General features: G+C 40.9%; 1 protein-coding gene across 1 annotated transcript in view; it reads right to left on the reverse strand.

Annotated features, from left to right (window-relative positions):
- Positions 1-17,507, reverse strand: part of USH2A (usherin) — an 837,868-nt gene that overhangs the window by 584,854 nt on the left and 235,507 nt on the right. The window contains exons 18-21 of the mRNA XM_021064292.2: positions 14,849-15,343; positions 13,558-13,827; positions 11,761-11,930; positions 8,823-8,967 (exon numbers count right to left, since the gene is read on the reverse strand). Of these exons, the coding sequence (XP_020919951.2) occupies positions 8,823-8,967; positions 11,761-11,930; positions 13,558-13,827; positions 14,849-15,343 (1,080 nt within the window). The remainder of the gene's footprint in view (positions 1-8,822; positions 8,968-11,760; positions 11,931-13,557; positions 13,828-14,848; positions 15,344-17,507) is intronic.

Consider the following 17,507-nt stretch of genomic DNA (forward strand, 5'->3'; position numbering starts at 1 on the left):
CCTTTTTCAAGTCTGTCAGATTGACTAATGCAACGAAGGCTTGGTCAAAAGCTGCCAGGTCCTAGTTTCAATAAAAAGATGTTTCCTGCTACCAGGATGCTTGCTTTCTATATTGAAATAACCCTTCAGGAATAACATGGGATTGGTGCTACTATCCATAGGATGGATCCGCCAGGATTTCTTTTAGAAGACTCTGGAAGGGCTAAACTTCTAATTAAGAGGTTGGCGTAAAAGGCTGCATTACGATTGCTACCTATGGGGGTCAGAGTTTATCACAGCGACCTTCCTACCCTGTTCAGGAAGGGTCTCTCATTCAATTCCCCTTATTCTCTTTCCAAACCAGGGCATTCCTGAACCTCTCGGAAAGTGACATCATTCCTTTCATTTTGTTTGCTTTGCCCATGCCTGAAGGATTTCCCTGACAATCAACGTTCTCATCAGCTCTGCTCTTCTGTAGGCTTTGCTGTGGCTCAAGCCTGCCAGCAAGCACCAGTTCGGTTCTCATGGTGCCTCCAATGATCTGGTATTACAAGGAGTAACCGATATTTATTTTGGGAAGCTGCCATGTCAAAAAAAATAATCATCATCATTGAAAAAAAGCCCGACAAACCCAGTTTGGCATTCAAGACGGCTGTTCAATAACAAACATGCTTTGCAATCATATTTCTTTAAAAAAATGGATGTATTTTTTTTTTAATCATGAAAAATATATTGCTTCCACCATATGGGACAACCAACGTCTCCGCAACCGATTTAAGATGCAGCATATTGAGCTGACCATATGTTACAGTGCTGTTGAATGGCTGAGTGATTCATGCCCGTCACATTCTAGTATATCAATTAAAGCTCCTTGAAGTCTGCATGATTTGTGTCTCTGTTATTAAACCCTGCTAATTCATCCCACTTACACATCTGTTATAAATCTCTAGGAGTGCTGCATGATTCATGACAATCTGTGAGCATGCTACAGCAAATTCTTCTCCTTGTAATTAACAGTAAATTGTTTTACTGCCATGCAATGAATTTTTCAGTTATATTGCAAATGAACTCCTACATGTGCGGTTCTTTCCTAAGAACTGACTTATATCATTAGGCAATTAAAAAGTATTGCTTTGAACCAAAAGCTTTTAATCAAGAGAAATACAACTTAAACATGGCTTCAGAGCCATGGAACTTTGACACGTTGGTTAGAAGTGGGAAAGAATTTCTGCTGTTGAAAGAGCAAAACAAACAAACCAAACCCATCCTTGCGAGTCCTGGGGGTCTCCGGGATGCTAAGACACAAGAACGGCTGGTGGGACAGGTTTGCACAGATACTGTTTATCCTCCCCGTGACGTAAGTCAGCTGTCAGTACCAAGTTTCTCAGATTGCCTTACACTTCCCTAAGTGGAACACAGGGCCTTTATTCTTGAAATAAATAATTGGATAATTAGCCAAGTTGAATCATCAGAGGATCGCACTGCTGTTCAAGTGTTGTTGTCAAAGGTGAAGCGAATGCATTTCCGCTCTCGCCTCTGCAGCTCTTCCAAGAGGCTTTGATTTTTTTTTCCCCCGCTTTCTTGGCAACAGCCTGAGATTCATGACTCCATACATCAAGTCAGTAGTTTAACAACAAATGGAATTAAATTCAAAGAAGGGAAACTAATTGAAGGACAGCAACAAAAGTGTTTGGTAATGTGCTTTTGAATATGGCATGCCACATTTGCATGATAATTTTTCCGTTTCAGCATGGAGCAGAAAGGGACGAGCTAAGGGAGTGATTATTCGAGACAGGAACGAACAAAACGCATTCATAACTAAGAACAAAGATTGGATTAGGAAACAAAAACAGGCCACCTCAGAGAAGGAACTGGATGATTGGTTTATGCATTATGAATAAAAAGATGGAAAAATATTTATATTAGTATTCACTAATGACTATATATACAAGCTAGTTGTAATTAAAATTATAAATTAACATATTAAGGGTGCTTGTTTAATCACTCTGGGTCCTATTCACAATGAAAAGACTTAATACCTGCATACAAAACAATATGTGTTTTCAACCCAGCAGCAAACAGCCTATACGTTCTACTTTGGCTTCAGAAAAAAACAAAACTTAATGCACCACTAATTACTTGCTTAATGGGAGATGGAAACATCTAGGCTTGAAGTGTAGAGGTCAGTTTATGACAGATAAAAGCAATAGGACACTGTTATCCTAGGAATGGATCGCCAAGAGGAATATCTCTGTAGAAAGGTTTAATTCGTACTTGATCCACCAAGGGTGGAGAGGAACAAGGTATTAGATTAAAAGGGTGATTCTGAACAAAAGTCTAAGGAGCGCTCCAAGAAGGCACAGTCCAGCAGCTCATTATCCTTACACGCCCAGAAGCAACTCCAGAGCCACCATGACACTGTCTCGAAGATTCTTCTAAGGAGATGCAGGTGCTCAAGGGAGAAGACCTCTTTCAAATCGGTTCTTAGACTTTGCCATGGGCACCAAAACCAAAGGGGGAGCAATAAACCCTTCAGAAGAAATGTGCCAATTCTAATGATAAAGCTAATCAAAAATACATTTAAAACAAAGAGAGCAAATTATAATTCTCAAGGTTTTTAGTGAAACAGGTAAATCTTTATAAGTATCTTTCCGATTTGTGTGACTGAGATTTAAGGAAGCAACATGTTTTCATGACTCTAGTGTTTCAAAAAGACTGAATACTACTTCTAATTTTTGGTGCTTTTACTCAAAAATTTTGAAATGGCCACTGGCTTCTTTCAATCCCCGGCAATTAAGTCAGATGAACTACCTTTAGACTTAAGTGTTAAATTTCCTATGAATCCATTAGAATTCATCAGAACACTACATACACTCCAAATTATAATTTTTGTCATTAGAAGAAACAGAGCAGGAAGAATCATAGCCAACTTTATTCCTTTCCTACAACAAACCTGTTGACCATTCAAAAGGATTGACCTTTCTTTGTTTATTTCTATGAATTAATATCTATGAATTACACCTAGATATTTAATTCTAAGAAAATTTTAGAATAAAAAGGAGGCAAGAAGGATCTTGATCAGTAATTACTGTGGTTTCCCTCATATTCCAATAAAAATAAGTCCATTCTCTCTGAACACCCCTGAACATGGTACATTTTATGATAAATCAAATGGCAGTAAAACTTATTTTCCATACTTCTGTCATGTAAGTGGATTTATTCTCTGCTTAGCAGATAAGGAGTTAGAGAGTTCTGACAAAATATATTAACAGGTTAAGAAATAAACATTTTCCCAAAAGAACATGAAAACATTTTTTCCTTCAGAAAAGAAAAGGATTTGGGGTTTTTCTGGTGGCCAAGAGGTTAAGGATCTAGCACTATCCCTGCTGTGTCTTGGGTTTGATCCCTGGCCCAGGAATTTCCACGTGCTGTGGGTGTGGCCAAAAAGAAAAAAAAGAAAAAAAAAAGGATTTCATGTGGGAAGAAAATTTAATTATTAACAGAAATTGTGCAGAAGGAACCTTTTAGCAAAGAATAAAAAACCCACATATTTACAATGTACCATTCTGTCTTCTCCTGCAACTGTTTTATTTTTCACCTTGCAGGTTCTCTTCCAGCTTCTGTTTCAATCAGACTGCTGCCCAGAGGGCCATCAATGACCCATGTTCTTTGTAGTTGGCATTGCTTTTGCTTTCCCTACAGCATAAGACTCTGTTAACAACATTCTCCTTCTAGAATTCTCTCTCCCCTTGCCTTTTTGGATGATGCTCTTTGTAGGCTCCTTCCTAACTCTGACCATGTCTCTGTTCCCTTTATTCCTCCCTTCCTCTTTCTTCCAAAAGGGGAGCATTCACTGAGGTGTACAACTTTTCATTCATATTTTCTCTGCCTTCACTAACACATTTTCATCCATAGTTTTAGCTCCTTCTCCACTCAGATGATTGTAAAACCTCCCTCATTCTTAAGCTCCAGATTTGCATTTTCTGCTGCTGGCTGGTTACAATCATCATGGATGTGTTTCTAATCAAACTGAAGCTCCTGGGTTTATTTCTCCCATATGTTCTTTCTTCATCTTTTGCATTGTATTTAGTGGCATCACCATAGTCTAGGATACTTACTGTCATCTTCGATTCCTCCCTCTTCTTCCTCTTCTTTTTTTTTTTTCTTTTGTCACACCCACAGCTTGTGGAAGTTCCCAGGCTAGGGACTGAACCTGAGCCACAACAGTGACCTGCACCACAGTAGTGACAGTGCTGGGTTCTTAACCTACTAGGCTACCAAGGAACCCCCTGGGTTTCTCCCTCTTTTTATCCTGTGGATTTCTGTTCCCTGATCCACGCCAGCCCCTTCTTTCAATCTTTCCTTTTGTTTATCTGATTTACCCCCTCATGGCCACCTTGGAATGTCTACCAGACTCTATTTACACTCACTCTTCTAATCTGTTCTACACCCTGTGACGGATCCTCATAAAGCCCAGCTTTCATCGTGTCAGTGGGGAGCAGCACCAGGCCCTCAAACAGCAACACACACATGGCATAAAAGCAGTAAATGTCTGGAAAAATCTTGACCAATTCTTTATGGCCCCCCTCAAATGCCACCTAATCTGACATCATTTCCCAATCTCCCCAAAGTTATCTACCATATTCTCTGTTCCCAGATCTTCCTCTTAGCCTTTCTCACGTAACGCCAAGGCGTTAATCCTACCTGTCATACGTCAAAGCCTTAGTACAGACACCGTTAAGGTACCTTTGAATGGATTCTATTAGAAACCCCCACCGTGCTTTAGGTAGTAACCTTAATAGATGTTTATTGAATTGACCATTCACAACAAAACACTATAAAAATACAGTTACGGCACATTATTAACTCTATATGGTAAACTACAAATTTGAAATGTGTAGTATAGTTTTTGATCAAAATTTTGAAACGCATGTCAAAATTCCCAATGACATACTCTTCACAGAACTTGAAAAATGATGCTTTTTGATGTTAGCACCCCTGCAGTTTACTACTGCAACACTCCTTAGTTTTAGGACTCAACATCGTTACATTTATGTTACAATAATGTAACAGCAAAAAAATCTACAAATAATAAATGCTGGAGAGGGTGTGGAGAAAAAGAAACCCCCCTACACTCTTGGTGGGAACATATATCGGTGCAGCCACTATGAAGACAGTATGGAAAAAAACTAAATATAGAACGACCATATGATCCAGCAATCCCACTCCTGAGCATATATCTGGAGAAAATCATCATTTGAAAAGATACACGCACTTCAATATTCATTGCAGTGCTATTTACAATAGCCAAGACATGGAAGCAACTTAAATGTCCATTGACAAAGGAATGAATAAAGAAGATGTGGTACATATATATGCAAAGGAATATTATTCAGTCATTAAAAAGAATGAAATAATGTCATTTGCAACAACATAATTGAACCTAAAGATTATTATATACTAAGTGAAGTAAGTCAAAGACAAATACCATGTGATATCACTTATATGTGGAATCTAAAGAAAGGAGATACAAATGAAATTATTTTCAAAAAAGAAAGAGACCCATAGACATAGAAAACTAACTATGGTTGCAAAAGGGGATGGGGGGATAAATTAGGAGTCTGGGAATAACATATGCACACTACTGTATATGTAATAATGTTACAGAAACAAAGTTGTAAAATAGATTTCATGGGTTTGATAATGTTAGAAAGTCTATAACATTCACACTGTGCCTGAGATAAGTATTATATAATGGTTATGATAAAAACCGTGCTAAAAATGAAAATTTTTATTGAGGATTTACTCTGCTGGGCTTTGCTTTAAATACTCAACATATTAACTCTCTTCACTATTCAGGAGAACCCTATAAGATGGGTTATCGCTATTTACAAATTGGAAAACTAAGGCACAGCTCTCATGTAATTTACTGAAAGTCACGAACTTAGTAGATGGCAGAGCCCAAATTCAAGTCCTGGCATTGCAGCTTATCATTCTCCCTTCAAATATATGAATAAACTATTATTTGAAAAAGTTGATTAACTTGCACATCTCGTGGTTTTCAGAGAATATGAGAAGTTTCTAAGTTCAGTTTTTCAGGGACAAAAAGGCAAAGAGAGGAGTTGGAGGGTTTGGATCAGTTTTAGTTCTCTGATCTTCCGGTGGGTGGAGTGCGTGTCCTTAAGCCTCCTCACCAGTGGCTCTGACAAGAGCTGCACAGAGCACTGGGGCACTGAGTTCCACATCACAGGAGGCTTTGCTGTGTCCAGTGAGGATGATATTCGCACAGACGTCATCACTGGTCCATTAAGCAGCGCAGGCATCATCATTCCACAGACCCTTTCCTGCCTTTCTTGTTCCATCTACAGGATCTGCGTAGTCTCTGGAGACCATCGTGCCCCCCACCCCTTCAGTTCTGGGGGTGTGTGTCTATGAAAAGAGAGAGTAGCTCATTTCTGGGGGAGAGTGCCTGTCCTGACAGTGCTAGAAACTAGGGCATGTGTGGTGCAGCCAGGAGGTACATCGGTCCGCAGCCTGAAGGAGAGAAGACTTGGATGGAGGTATTCTTGCTGAAGATGCTATCGGAAGGGATGCCATGGAGAAGATGAATCAGAATGGGCACCAGCACCAAGGGAGTAGAATGAGGAAGTTGAATAGGAGCCACAGGGAGATATTTTGGAGCAGTATCATCTTCCAAATCCTCTTTTCAAAGAGGTCTCTCAACATGGTCTGATTTACCGGCGAGGCAGTAGTTTTCCTACCACCGAAGATCATCACAAGCCAGACAAGCGCTTGGAAGGAATGTTAGAAAGGACATGTGAACGCTGGCTAGATGGTCACAATGGATGGCGTGTAAGTGTTTTACCACCTCGAGAAGCTGAGGTTTCAGTTCTGCATGGTCATGAGATGGGAGTCCCACATGTTCCACTAAGACCTTAGGCCAGTCTTCAGTCCCCATGGTTTCTGTTTTCACTTGATCCAGCCCCCAGGACAGATTCCTCTTTTAATTTTTGGTCTCTCATCCCCAATTATGCCATTTTTCCGAAAGGAGACAGGGACTTTTCCCCTGTTATCCATACTCACTAACTCCAATAAGACAGTATGCACAAATAAATAAATACACCATCTGATAGAAGAATGGTGCTTTGCTCATGCTAGGTACTCCACATACACACACACACACACACACACACACACACACACACACGGTTTAACTACATAAAAATGCAAAGAGTTCAGTCACAGAGATAATTTCCAACTAAGATTATATTCTAGAACAAGATTTTGGAGTTATTCTCATGGAGGAAGAATCTGAAGGAACAAAATTACTTCAATGAGATAATTTGAGCCAAACCAGTTTTTCCAGAACGAAAATAAAACAGAACCAAAACTATAGGATTGTACATGAAGACAGTGAGGAAGAAGGTCGAAGGAATATTTTCATAGCTAAATATCTTTCATGCTATCTGCCAATGGTCTAGAAATCTTTCAATGTCCTCGCATCTGGACATGTCCTTAGAGCGCATGAGGAAACTCAACCTTGCTGCCTGCAGACGGAAAAAACTGATTTGAAAATACACTAAATGCTAAGGAACTGGGTTATATAGGTGTTAATAATACATGTAATCAAGTTTGTATGAATCCAATTTGTTCCAAGTGAAGCAAGCAAAAAAAAATTATACAAACCATTTCCCATTAATATTATACTCCATAACAAGAGTTTTTATTTCAATTTTATGTACCTAGGAGTTTCATATTCATAATAAACAGATCAATGAGCACACTACTGCCTATGCAATAAAGGCAAAATAGAAGCCCAAGGCAATCCAGGAATTCCTGGGTGTCTGCCGTTAGTTTCCCGGGCAGGAATGGCGAGAACCGACCCCACGCAAAAGGTTGAGACTGAGGGAAGACGCATCCTGAGTCCTCATAGGAGCCTCCTAAAGGCTTAGAAAAAGTGTTGGGACATCTTCAGGACTTAGCATGGTGGCTGAGCCCTAGAACCACTCTACACCTAATTATATTTTGAACTTGAGGCGTATGGACATTCTGGCCTGGGGTCGAATCCAAGCTGCATCTGTGACCTATGCCGCAGCTTGTGGCAACGCAGGATCCTTAACCCACTGAACAAGGCCAGGAATCAAACCTGCATCCTCATGGATACTAGTCGGGTTCTTAACTTGCTGAACCACAATGGCAACTCCAGATCTGCTGTGTCATCCCCATCAGGGAATCAAACCCCAGTCTCCCGTGTGACAGGAGGGGACACTCACCACTATACTGATGAGGAATGAGCTTACATCTTATTACATTTCCTATTATGACACAGCTGCATCTCAGGAATCCTCAGGGCTCATGTATACATATATATATGCACATATATATATACTATATATATATTTTTTTTTTTTTTTGTCTTTTCTAGGGCCGCACCCATGGCATATGGAGATTCCCAGACCAGGGGTCTAATTGGAGCTGTTGCCACCGGCCTACACCGCAGCCACAGCAACATGGGATCCAAGCCACATCTGCGACCTACACCACAGCTCATGACAACACCAGATCCTTAACCCACTGAGCAAGGCCAGGGATCGAACCCACAACCTATGGTTCCTAGTCAGATTCGTTAACCACTGCACCACGACGGGAACTTCAGGGCTCTTAGATGTAACTTTATTTTTCTGTTCAATTATGTCAAGGTCGGTAGCAATCAGAGTAAGTGAGGGAACAGGAGGAAGCAGAGAAGACAAATATTAAGTCCAGACTAAAGAAGTGATTGAGTTTTGGGGGCGTTTGTTTATAAATACACAATATATTTTTCACATCCATTAAAACTGGCTTACCTGCTGCTAAAGTCTGTCCGGCTCCCGAAGCACTGGTTACACAACCAACTGAATTGCAGAGAGAAACAGTAAAGTCATATATCCTATAAGGTTTTAGTCCTTTTACAACATAATACAGTTCTTGGGATTTAGCAGTGTACAACACCTGCAAGGCAAAAAAAAAGAAAAAAAAAAAGTCAGAGAATAGACAATCAGTGTGAAAAATACAAGCTTGGCAATCAAAGTTCTGTGAATTCTGACAGAGGGGATTATTGCCAACCACTATTAGGAAAAGGTTTTTTTTTTTATTTTTTGAAGGGCTCAACAAGCTCAGATTTAATTGATAATTGTACAATCACACTGTTTTATGAGGTAATAAGCCAGTTCCTGAGTGGATAAATGAGGAAACCAAGTTATTGCCTCATAAAGCAGCGTGGTGGTGCGGTTATTGTCACTGATGGTGCAGATAAAGGATGGTGACATCGTCATTGTTATCATGAAAAAAGTCCAAATAAAACCGTGGGGCTTGGCCAAAACAAACCCAGGGCAGGGATGCCCACATGCCCGCTGATGGAGCTAGTACAGAAAGATGCCGCTATGGTAAACCAATGCCATTATTTGTTCCCAAAACAACAAAACAAAACAACAACAACAACAAAAAACACCAGAGGAAGAAAAAGGGGAGGAAAGATGACTGAACATCCACGTGAAATCAATGTTCAATTATCTTTCTTATACAAATAAGCATAAGCAGATTGATCTAACAGCTACAGCGTTTGAAATACGGTCTTTATCTCAGAATTTCAAATGAAAATAGCAGAGTCAAGCAAAGGAGACTGAGAGGAGCTCTGTGGTCCATAAACAAGTAATTAAACAACCAACCTGAGAACTGGTACTATAATTACAACTGGAAGTGATGAAACACAACCATGTAAATTTGCTTAGTCAGTACATACAAAGACCACTGGTGATTATATTCAGGGGGGAAAAATCATTAAAACAGATAGTTTGATAGAAAGCATGAGTCCAAAACTATTTTTCTGAGGGCTACTGATATACATTCATATCAAATAATCTTCCATAATATAAATACCACAGGTAACAGTAAAAAATAGTAACATTTGGAATCAATTTCTAGATTTTCATTTTTTCCCTTTAGAAATACAGTAAAGTTCATTTGGAATATGTGGCTGAGTACTGACTTTAAAATTTCATAAACTGGGTAGTTCTATAAAGCAGTGTGGTTAGAACACAAATTATACTGTTTACCTAACATTTTTTTATAAATAAAGATGATTTCAAAGATTCTAAAAGTCTAGGAAAAACTTAAAACATTGGTACCATTTCCTTGTAATTACACTTAGAAATCAGAAAAACATCAAGCATTGAATTATTAATCCTTTCTCTAATTCTAACATGGCTACTTAGACATTGAAGATATAAACTTTCTCTTTTGAGAAAATGAGAAAATGTGGCTTAACTTTTTCTAAGAAAAATAAAACTCATTCTGTTCCGGAAAGGTTTTCTTTGTTGTTCACTTGTTTGTTTCTTTTTAGGGCTTCACCCACAGCATGTGCAAGTTCCCAGCCTTAGAGGTCACATCAGAGTGGCAGCTGCCAGCTGGCCTTCGCCACAGCCACAGCAATGCAGGATCCGAGCCGCATTTGCGACCTACACCGCAGCTCATGGCAACGCAGGATCCTTAACCCACTGAGAGAGGCCAGGGATCGAACCAGCCTCCTCATGGATACTCGTAGGCTTTGTTACCACTGAGCCGCAATGGGAACTCCACGGCTCGGTTTCTTATTGGGCTCAGTTTTGCTCAGTAAGAAACCAGGAAGATCAGGAACCACCAGGTCTGGGGGAGAAGGCTGGGGGCAGGCGCACGGGGCAGGGCTTGAAGTGTGCAGATGTTTTATGTCATGTTCATGTCCACCAAAGAGCACCTTCCCCCGACGAGATGCTCCACAGCGAAATGCATGCAGACCGACCTGCCCAGTCGACATCAGCCAGTCTGTGTCACTGGTCACCTTCATGCTGATAGACTGGACAGTGGGCACGCAATCAGCTGAAGAGTAACAAGAGCCTTTCATCCTCCAGGACTGTCACACATCTCAAATGACCCAGTGACTCCACTGTCATCTGTGATCATTATTCTCCTCACTGCCAGGGAGGCGATATGTCCCCACAGATCCCAAACCGGGAACGTGTTCATGACCTTTGCTATGAGCGCTGATAAATTCCATTCCTCAAATTTTTCTTGGGAAATAGAAATATGCAAAATGTTCGTATAAGATGTGTGTGTCTGTGTGTGTATTTGTCTTTTTAGGGCCACACCTGTGGCATACGGAGATTCCTAGGCTAGGGGTCAAATCAGAGCTACGGCTACTGACCTACACCACAGCCACAGCAATGGTGGGATCCGAGCCACGTCTGCAACCTACACCACAGCTCAGGGCAATGCCAGATCCCTGAACCACTGAGCAAGTCCAGGGATCAAACCTGCATCCTCATGGATTCTACTCAGATTCATTTCCCCTGCGCCGTGAAGGGGACTCCCTGTATAAGATATTCTTGATGTTATTTACATTTCCAAAAGAATCAATACAATACAAATATCAACTGATTGTGGATTGGTTGAATTGTCATTGTATACACAATAAACAGCTCCTAAATGTCAGCATCCTGCAAGATATCTAAGGGGATACGCTAAGCAGAAAAAGTCAATTTTATGAAGCACAAATATACCAACTTTGTTCCAATAAATTCTTATATTAGAAAAAAAGTAAGTGATATAAGTGCATGGAGCCTGCTATACAGAAAATAATATTAAGAAACAAATGTTCCATTTTAGGATTATCTAAGGGAAAACGCTGTCACCGAATTCCACAAACACAGAAAATATCAAAATGAAGATACAATTCAACTCTGAAAGAACATTAGTTGAAAATAACAATACCTGTGAAAACACCTCCGGATGAGATTGTCGGGGTGACTGTTCAGAAATCATAGTGACGTTATACCCTACGACTCTCCCTCTTGTAATGTTGTCTGCTGGCATCTCCCAGGATACATTGAGCGAGTGTGGTGAGAGAGGCGAGACGGTAGGAGGGGTCATGAACACAGGAGCTGTTAGCGACAACCATAACAGCAGCAAAAAAAAAAAAAAAGATGATGAATGTTGTATCTACAGGTTTGCAAACAGAATTCACGCATTTATCCTCATTTCTGAAATACCTCACTCCTTACCTAATATTCTCATGCTTGATAAGCAGAGCATATACTGGGGTCTATGAAAGCTACTCATTTTTTAATATCTACAAAGACGTTCTTTGTGTTTACACTACTTACAGAGGCATTTTCCATTTACGAAATAAAAACAAGAATTTGCTTGTGTGCATAAGGATAACAGTAGATAACTGGGGAGGAAACCATAGGTCTCATCAAGTATTGGGAAGGAGAAGCCCCCGAAACAGGAGAGGTCTCGGTCCACAAAGTTTGGACCGATGCCTGGTGACATTGGGTTTCCTGTGTAGACAAGTATGCCCCTGAGCTGCTGGGAGAACATCCCTCTTCAGAAAGAGAAGCCTCGAAAATGTGCTCCATAACCCTGAAGAGATTTGAAAAGTTTTCCATAAATCTTGATTGAAATGTTCAGGGACCTACACACACCATCCTCCCCCTGCCACCCTTGAGATCTTAATGTGGATTTTAAATGTGCTAACAAAGCCAGATTATCAGAGGACCTCGTCGCACTTTCATTAGCCAGTGACCCATATGACGATGAGGCTCCAGTATTGCTGTTTCACCCATTACTTTTCCTTTCTGACCTTGATTTTCCCCTTCCAGAATGCCATGGCTCATCACTTGTGCTATCGTGGCCCTATTATTTGTCCACGATGGCTGGGAGTCATTAAGAGAGGGGCAAGCACAATGCACATTTTATTCATGAAATCATTCCCCTAGACATCAACCTGAAGCTACCGTTACCCTCCTACCGGTGTCCTCCACCGTGCTAACGGATCCAATTTAAATCAGGACTTGGGTTTCTTTGGATAGCCATAGAGTCAAAGCACAGCCAAACTGTATGGTTATTATTTTATATTTTTTTGGTCAATGCCTCATCAAGTTTGACGTGTCTTTAATACAAAGGGTAAAGCGGAGGATTAAGTCTCTCATTCATTTTAGCAAAGCTACCTCAAGAAAATGTAAACTTTTCACCATCCTTCCTTACCATGTTGGCAACTGCTTATAAGCACACTTGTGAACTGCAGGTATTGGTTGGCGGATTATGTCTGAAGGTACAATTTAGTACCTAAACTATTTGTTTTGGAAAGAGAGAAACAAACAAACAAAAAGATTTGTGAAACTGGTAACAGTTCTCTCTTTCATTGAACATAAATTGTGCTGAATTTGGAGCAAGACAGAACATATGGCCAATGCACTTCAAGCCTGGAAACCAACTGCTATTTTTGACAAACATTCCCAATAGATTCTAACTATAGTCAGGGCATTTTCCTCCCTTGCAGTAATAGCACAAACATTAATTTCTTTCCTAAAAACTATGGCAAGAACCTTATGACCTTGGGTTATCTATGCAACTCATTTATGTATCGACTATTTCCTTGGCATATGTCAGTTTGTAACTCTTGCTTTTCAAACGTGCTTTAGTCCTGTTGACTTGACTTGAGGCAATACTTTCATTCAGGAGTTTCCCGACGTTTCCCGACGTAGAGTTTAAAGCACTGATCGTCACCTGATTCTCCAGTTCTCTCTGTGGTCCAGGCCGAAGACACACTCCCAGCCATATTCACAGCTAAGACTCTAAACTTGTACTGGGTATACGGCTCCAAGCCAGTGATGACTGTGGTTGTCTGAGGTGGCTCTAAAGCATTTTCATTGGCTGATTTGGCAAACTGGTGAGGGCTGAGCCAGCCGCTGCTCTGAAAGACGCGACTTTCTGCTGACCTGGTTTCTCCACTGGATCTCAGTCTTACCATGTAGAGTTCATATCTTATAATTATGCCTAGAAAAGTGACACAGTGAACAAAGATGACTGAGGTGACAAATGGACTATTTTAGCGGTGGGGAGGGGTGGGTTATTCGAAGAGTTCTGGCTTTCATTGTTCTTCTCACTCCATTACCTACCCATTTTCTTGGTAATCTAAATGATAAGTACTTACTTTAAAAAAAAAAAAAAAGGATAGCTCAATGTATGAGATATTACTAAAAAGCATATTCATGGAAAATGAAAACCAAGCAGAAAAGTGTACAAACACAAAATGTATGATAGATAAATTCCATATTTTTTAGGATGATTAGCCATTATTTCTAATGGAATGGCTATTCCTTTTGGGGAATTAGATTATTTTAACTTCAGTTTGTATTTTTTTAAATTGGGGTATTTTGATTTGATTATCTGCTAAACATAAGCCTTGTTGGCATAAATATTAGAATATTACAGTTCACTTCTGGCTGGTTTTATTAAGTAACTTAAAAATTCAAAGAAAAAAGGTTTTGCCATAACACATGCATGATATTAAATCACTAAAAATCTATGAATGTGTGCTGGCCTGTATAACCAAGGGTTCAATTATATGAGAACAAAAATTAGCTTAATGGAGTCAGCTAGCCTATATACATATTTTTTGTATCATTTCATATCTTTCTCTTGCTTAAAAGAAAATTTACTACTTATGGGTGCCCTAACTTGTGACACAGTCAAATATAATGCATTTCATAAGTGAGTTTCAAATTAGAAACATCATTTGTGTTATGGCAGATGTCAGTAAAGAGCAAAGATAATATTAGCCTTTTAGGGGGCAATTTAAATGAGTGGAATGTGTTATTAGATTAAAGAAATATACTTGTTCTACTAACCAGGACAAATAGTATCTCATATCCTTAGAAACTGTCTACCAATTATTATATCCTGCAGTTATAAAGTCAAAAAGAGTTGCCAGAATCATAATGCACATTTCCAAAAAAATCTCGATTCTCATTCATCTTCTACTCAAGAACGGGGCGTCTAAGCCTTGAATTCCTACCATTTGGTTCCACTGGAGGAGCCCATTCTACATGAAGCTCTGAGGCACTGATCTTTCGCACCACCGGAGGATCCAGCCTTCGGGGAGGCGCCTGGGCTGTGGTCACCGTAAGGGGGGAGCCGTGTAAACAGCCCCCACTGGTACATGCCTGCACAGAAAAATGGTACTTGGTGAATGGAACCAGATTCCAGATGGTAGCTGTGGTTTCAGGACCTTCATAAGGAACACATGGAGAGACGCCATCTACGGAAGCACACGACAGAATATATTTCTCTATGGGACCAGAACGGTTTGAAGGCGTCGCCCAGGTCAGCGTCACCGAGTCTGAGTGCACAGGACTGATGTAACTCAAGTTCAAGCTTCCCTCTGGAGCCCCCGGTTTTGTCTTGTAGGTGACAGCTGCACTCTTTGTTGAACCGCTCACACTCCTGGTCTCCATGTGATAGGAATAAGAGGTATACGGCAACAGGCCAGCGTCTAAGAAGGACTGCATATCTGAAATTAAAAGGAAAAAAAAAGAAGAAAAGGGTTACATTTCACAGACTGGTAAGGAAACATTTCTAATTGTTTCTCTATTATATAACTACACGAACAACATCAACCCATTCTTGTTTTGAACAAGAGCATGGTTCATATTTTAAAAATGTAAAATAAAGCAAATATGGGTTGCTTTTTATGGTATAGTGGAATATAAGAAAAGTGCCTTTCGTAATGATGCATATTTAGCATCTTGTCTTGTTAAGCTCTTGTCTTGTTCCTTTACAAGACAGTCCTTCTAATAAAAGGTCTAAGAGGAAGTTCTTACAGTTCTCTAAAATAGAAATAACTATGTTTCTTATATGTAATTGGATTGTTTGTAGACACTGCCACTTAATACCCTAGACCAAGGGTTGGAAAACTACTGCCATATCTGTTACCTAGTCAACATCCTGTTGTCTCGCCAACAATCTTCCCTGAATTTCTGACCCGTGGCAACTGTGAAACTATAAACGACTGTTGCTGCTTTAAGCCATAATATTGCAGAGACAATCTGTTATCAGCAATGGAAAATCCACACAAGAGAAATCGTGGGTAAGCAGAACCTCTGGACATGAAGGATTTCAGAGAGAGAGAAAGAGAGAAGGTAGAAAAAGGAACCTAAAGAAAAAAATGTGATAGGGAGTGGACAGGATCAGATATGTGCCTGGAACTTTACATTCTCTAAGGGACAGAGCATGTACTACAGATTGTGAAACCTGCAAATGCCAGCGTGGCCATGGCCCACTCCCTCCTGGGACTCTGTGTGAACAGGCAGAGAAGAGCCCATTAAGGCGCGGGCCTGAAGATGCAGCATATTTAAATGCTCAAAAAAAATAATTAATCATCTGGAGTATGTTTTTAAAACACAGGACTTCTTGGTTTCCTGAATGATGAAGATAGTGTGTTGAGAACCAGCAAGGGTGCAAGGGGAACCTCTGTGACCAGAGCAAGGTAACCCTCCCGTCTTGGAAGGGATGAAGTTTGGATGAAGGACACGGAATACAACCTTAGGGCGCTCCCAGCAATAGCGAGAGCCTGGGAGAGGCTGAGCTAGGGCTGCACACAGGGACCTCACTGTGAAGGTGAGGATGAACTTGTGTTCACCAGCTTCTCCTGCATCACAAGAGGATGTCACGAGAATGACATGCTGATTCCCTCGCAAACGAGCCAGCCTCCTCTCAAGTGTCTGCAGAAGCAAAAGGCCAGAGGGAAACCATCTTTCTCCCAAATGCCATCATGATGGTTGGTGAAAGGGAATAACTGAAGATGGAACAAGAGCGAATCCTATAGACTGAAGGTTGTGTTCTCCCCGAATTCATACGCTAGAAACCTAAGGCCCAAGACGATGGCATTAGGAGGTGGCGCTTTAAAAAGTGATTAGGTTGCACGGGTGGCATCCATGATGGGGTTAGCACCCTTAGAAAGGAGGCTCCAGGAAAATCTCTCCTCTCCCCCTATGTGAGGACACAGCAAGGAGGTGGCAGACTGCACCACGGAAGAGAGCTGTCCTTGGAACCGTGACCTAGGTGGTTCAGCCTCCAGAACATTGAGAAAGAAAGTTGTTTATAAGGCACCCGGGCTGTGGTGTTTTATGATAGCACCTTTGATGGACTAAGGCTGTGATCATCTGAGTGAACACTGACATCCTGTTACATAAGTCACTGCCACTTCTTCGTGAAAACACACTGACTACTGCAGCAGAGGCCAAGCGAGTCACAGAACCCACAGAAGAGTCTGAACAAGGAACGCTGAATACAAAGAATGACTGATTACAAAAAGGTTTCATCCTGTGAGGGGACCAGAAACCTATGAAACACACAGGAAGAAAACAGACAACCATCATAACCTGCAATGTTAAGGCAGAGCACCTGGGGAAGGAACAGGACCGGGAGAGTCTCCTGGGATGAGGCCAGGCTTTGTTGGAGAGGGTGCACCTGTGTCCCACTTGATGGTGAAGTTTGCTGAGGTTCCATGAAGGCATAACTCCCTTGGCATCTGTCCTCCAGCATCGGAGGTGCTCTACCGTAGAACTTGCTAGGACAAGCTCACTGGCAGAGGGCCAAGGAAAGCCGCCTGGGATGAGGGCTGTACCGCAGAACTCACTGGACAGCCACCACCGGCAGTGCCGGGTCCTGGGGGA

This window comes from Sus scrofa, chromosome 10 (assembly GCF_054392235.1).
Source record: "Sus scrofa isolate SSC_HxYL_T2T_F1_AM1 chromosome 10, Sscrofa_HxYL_maternal_Yorkshire_Landrace_v2.0, whole genome shotgun sequence".
Lineage (NCBI taxonomy): Eukaryota > Metazoa > Chordata > Mammalia > Artiodactyla > Suidae > Sus > Sus scrofa.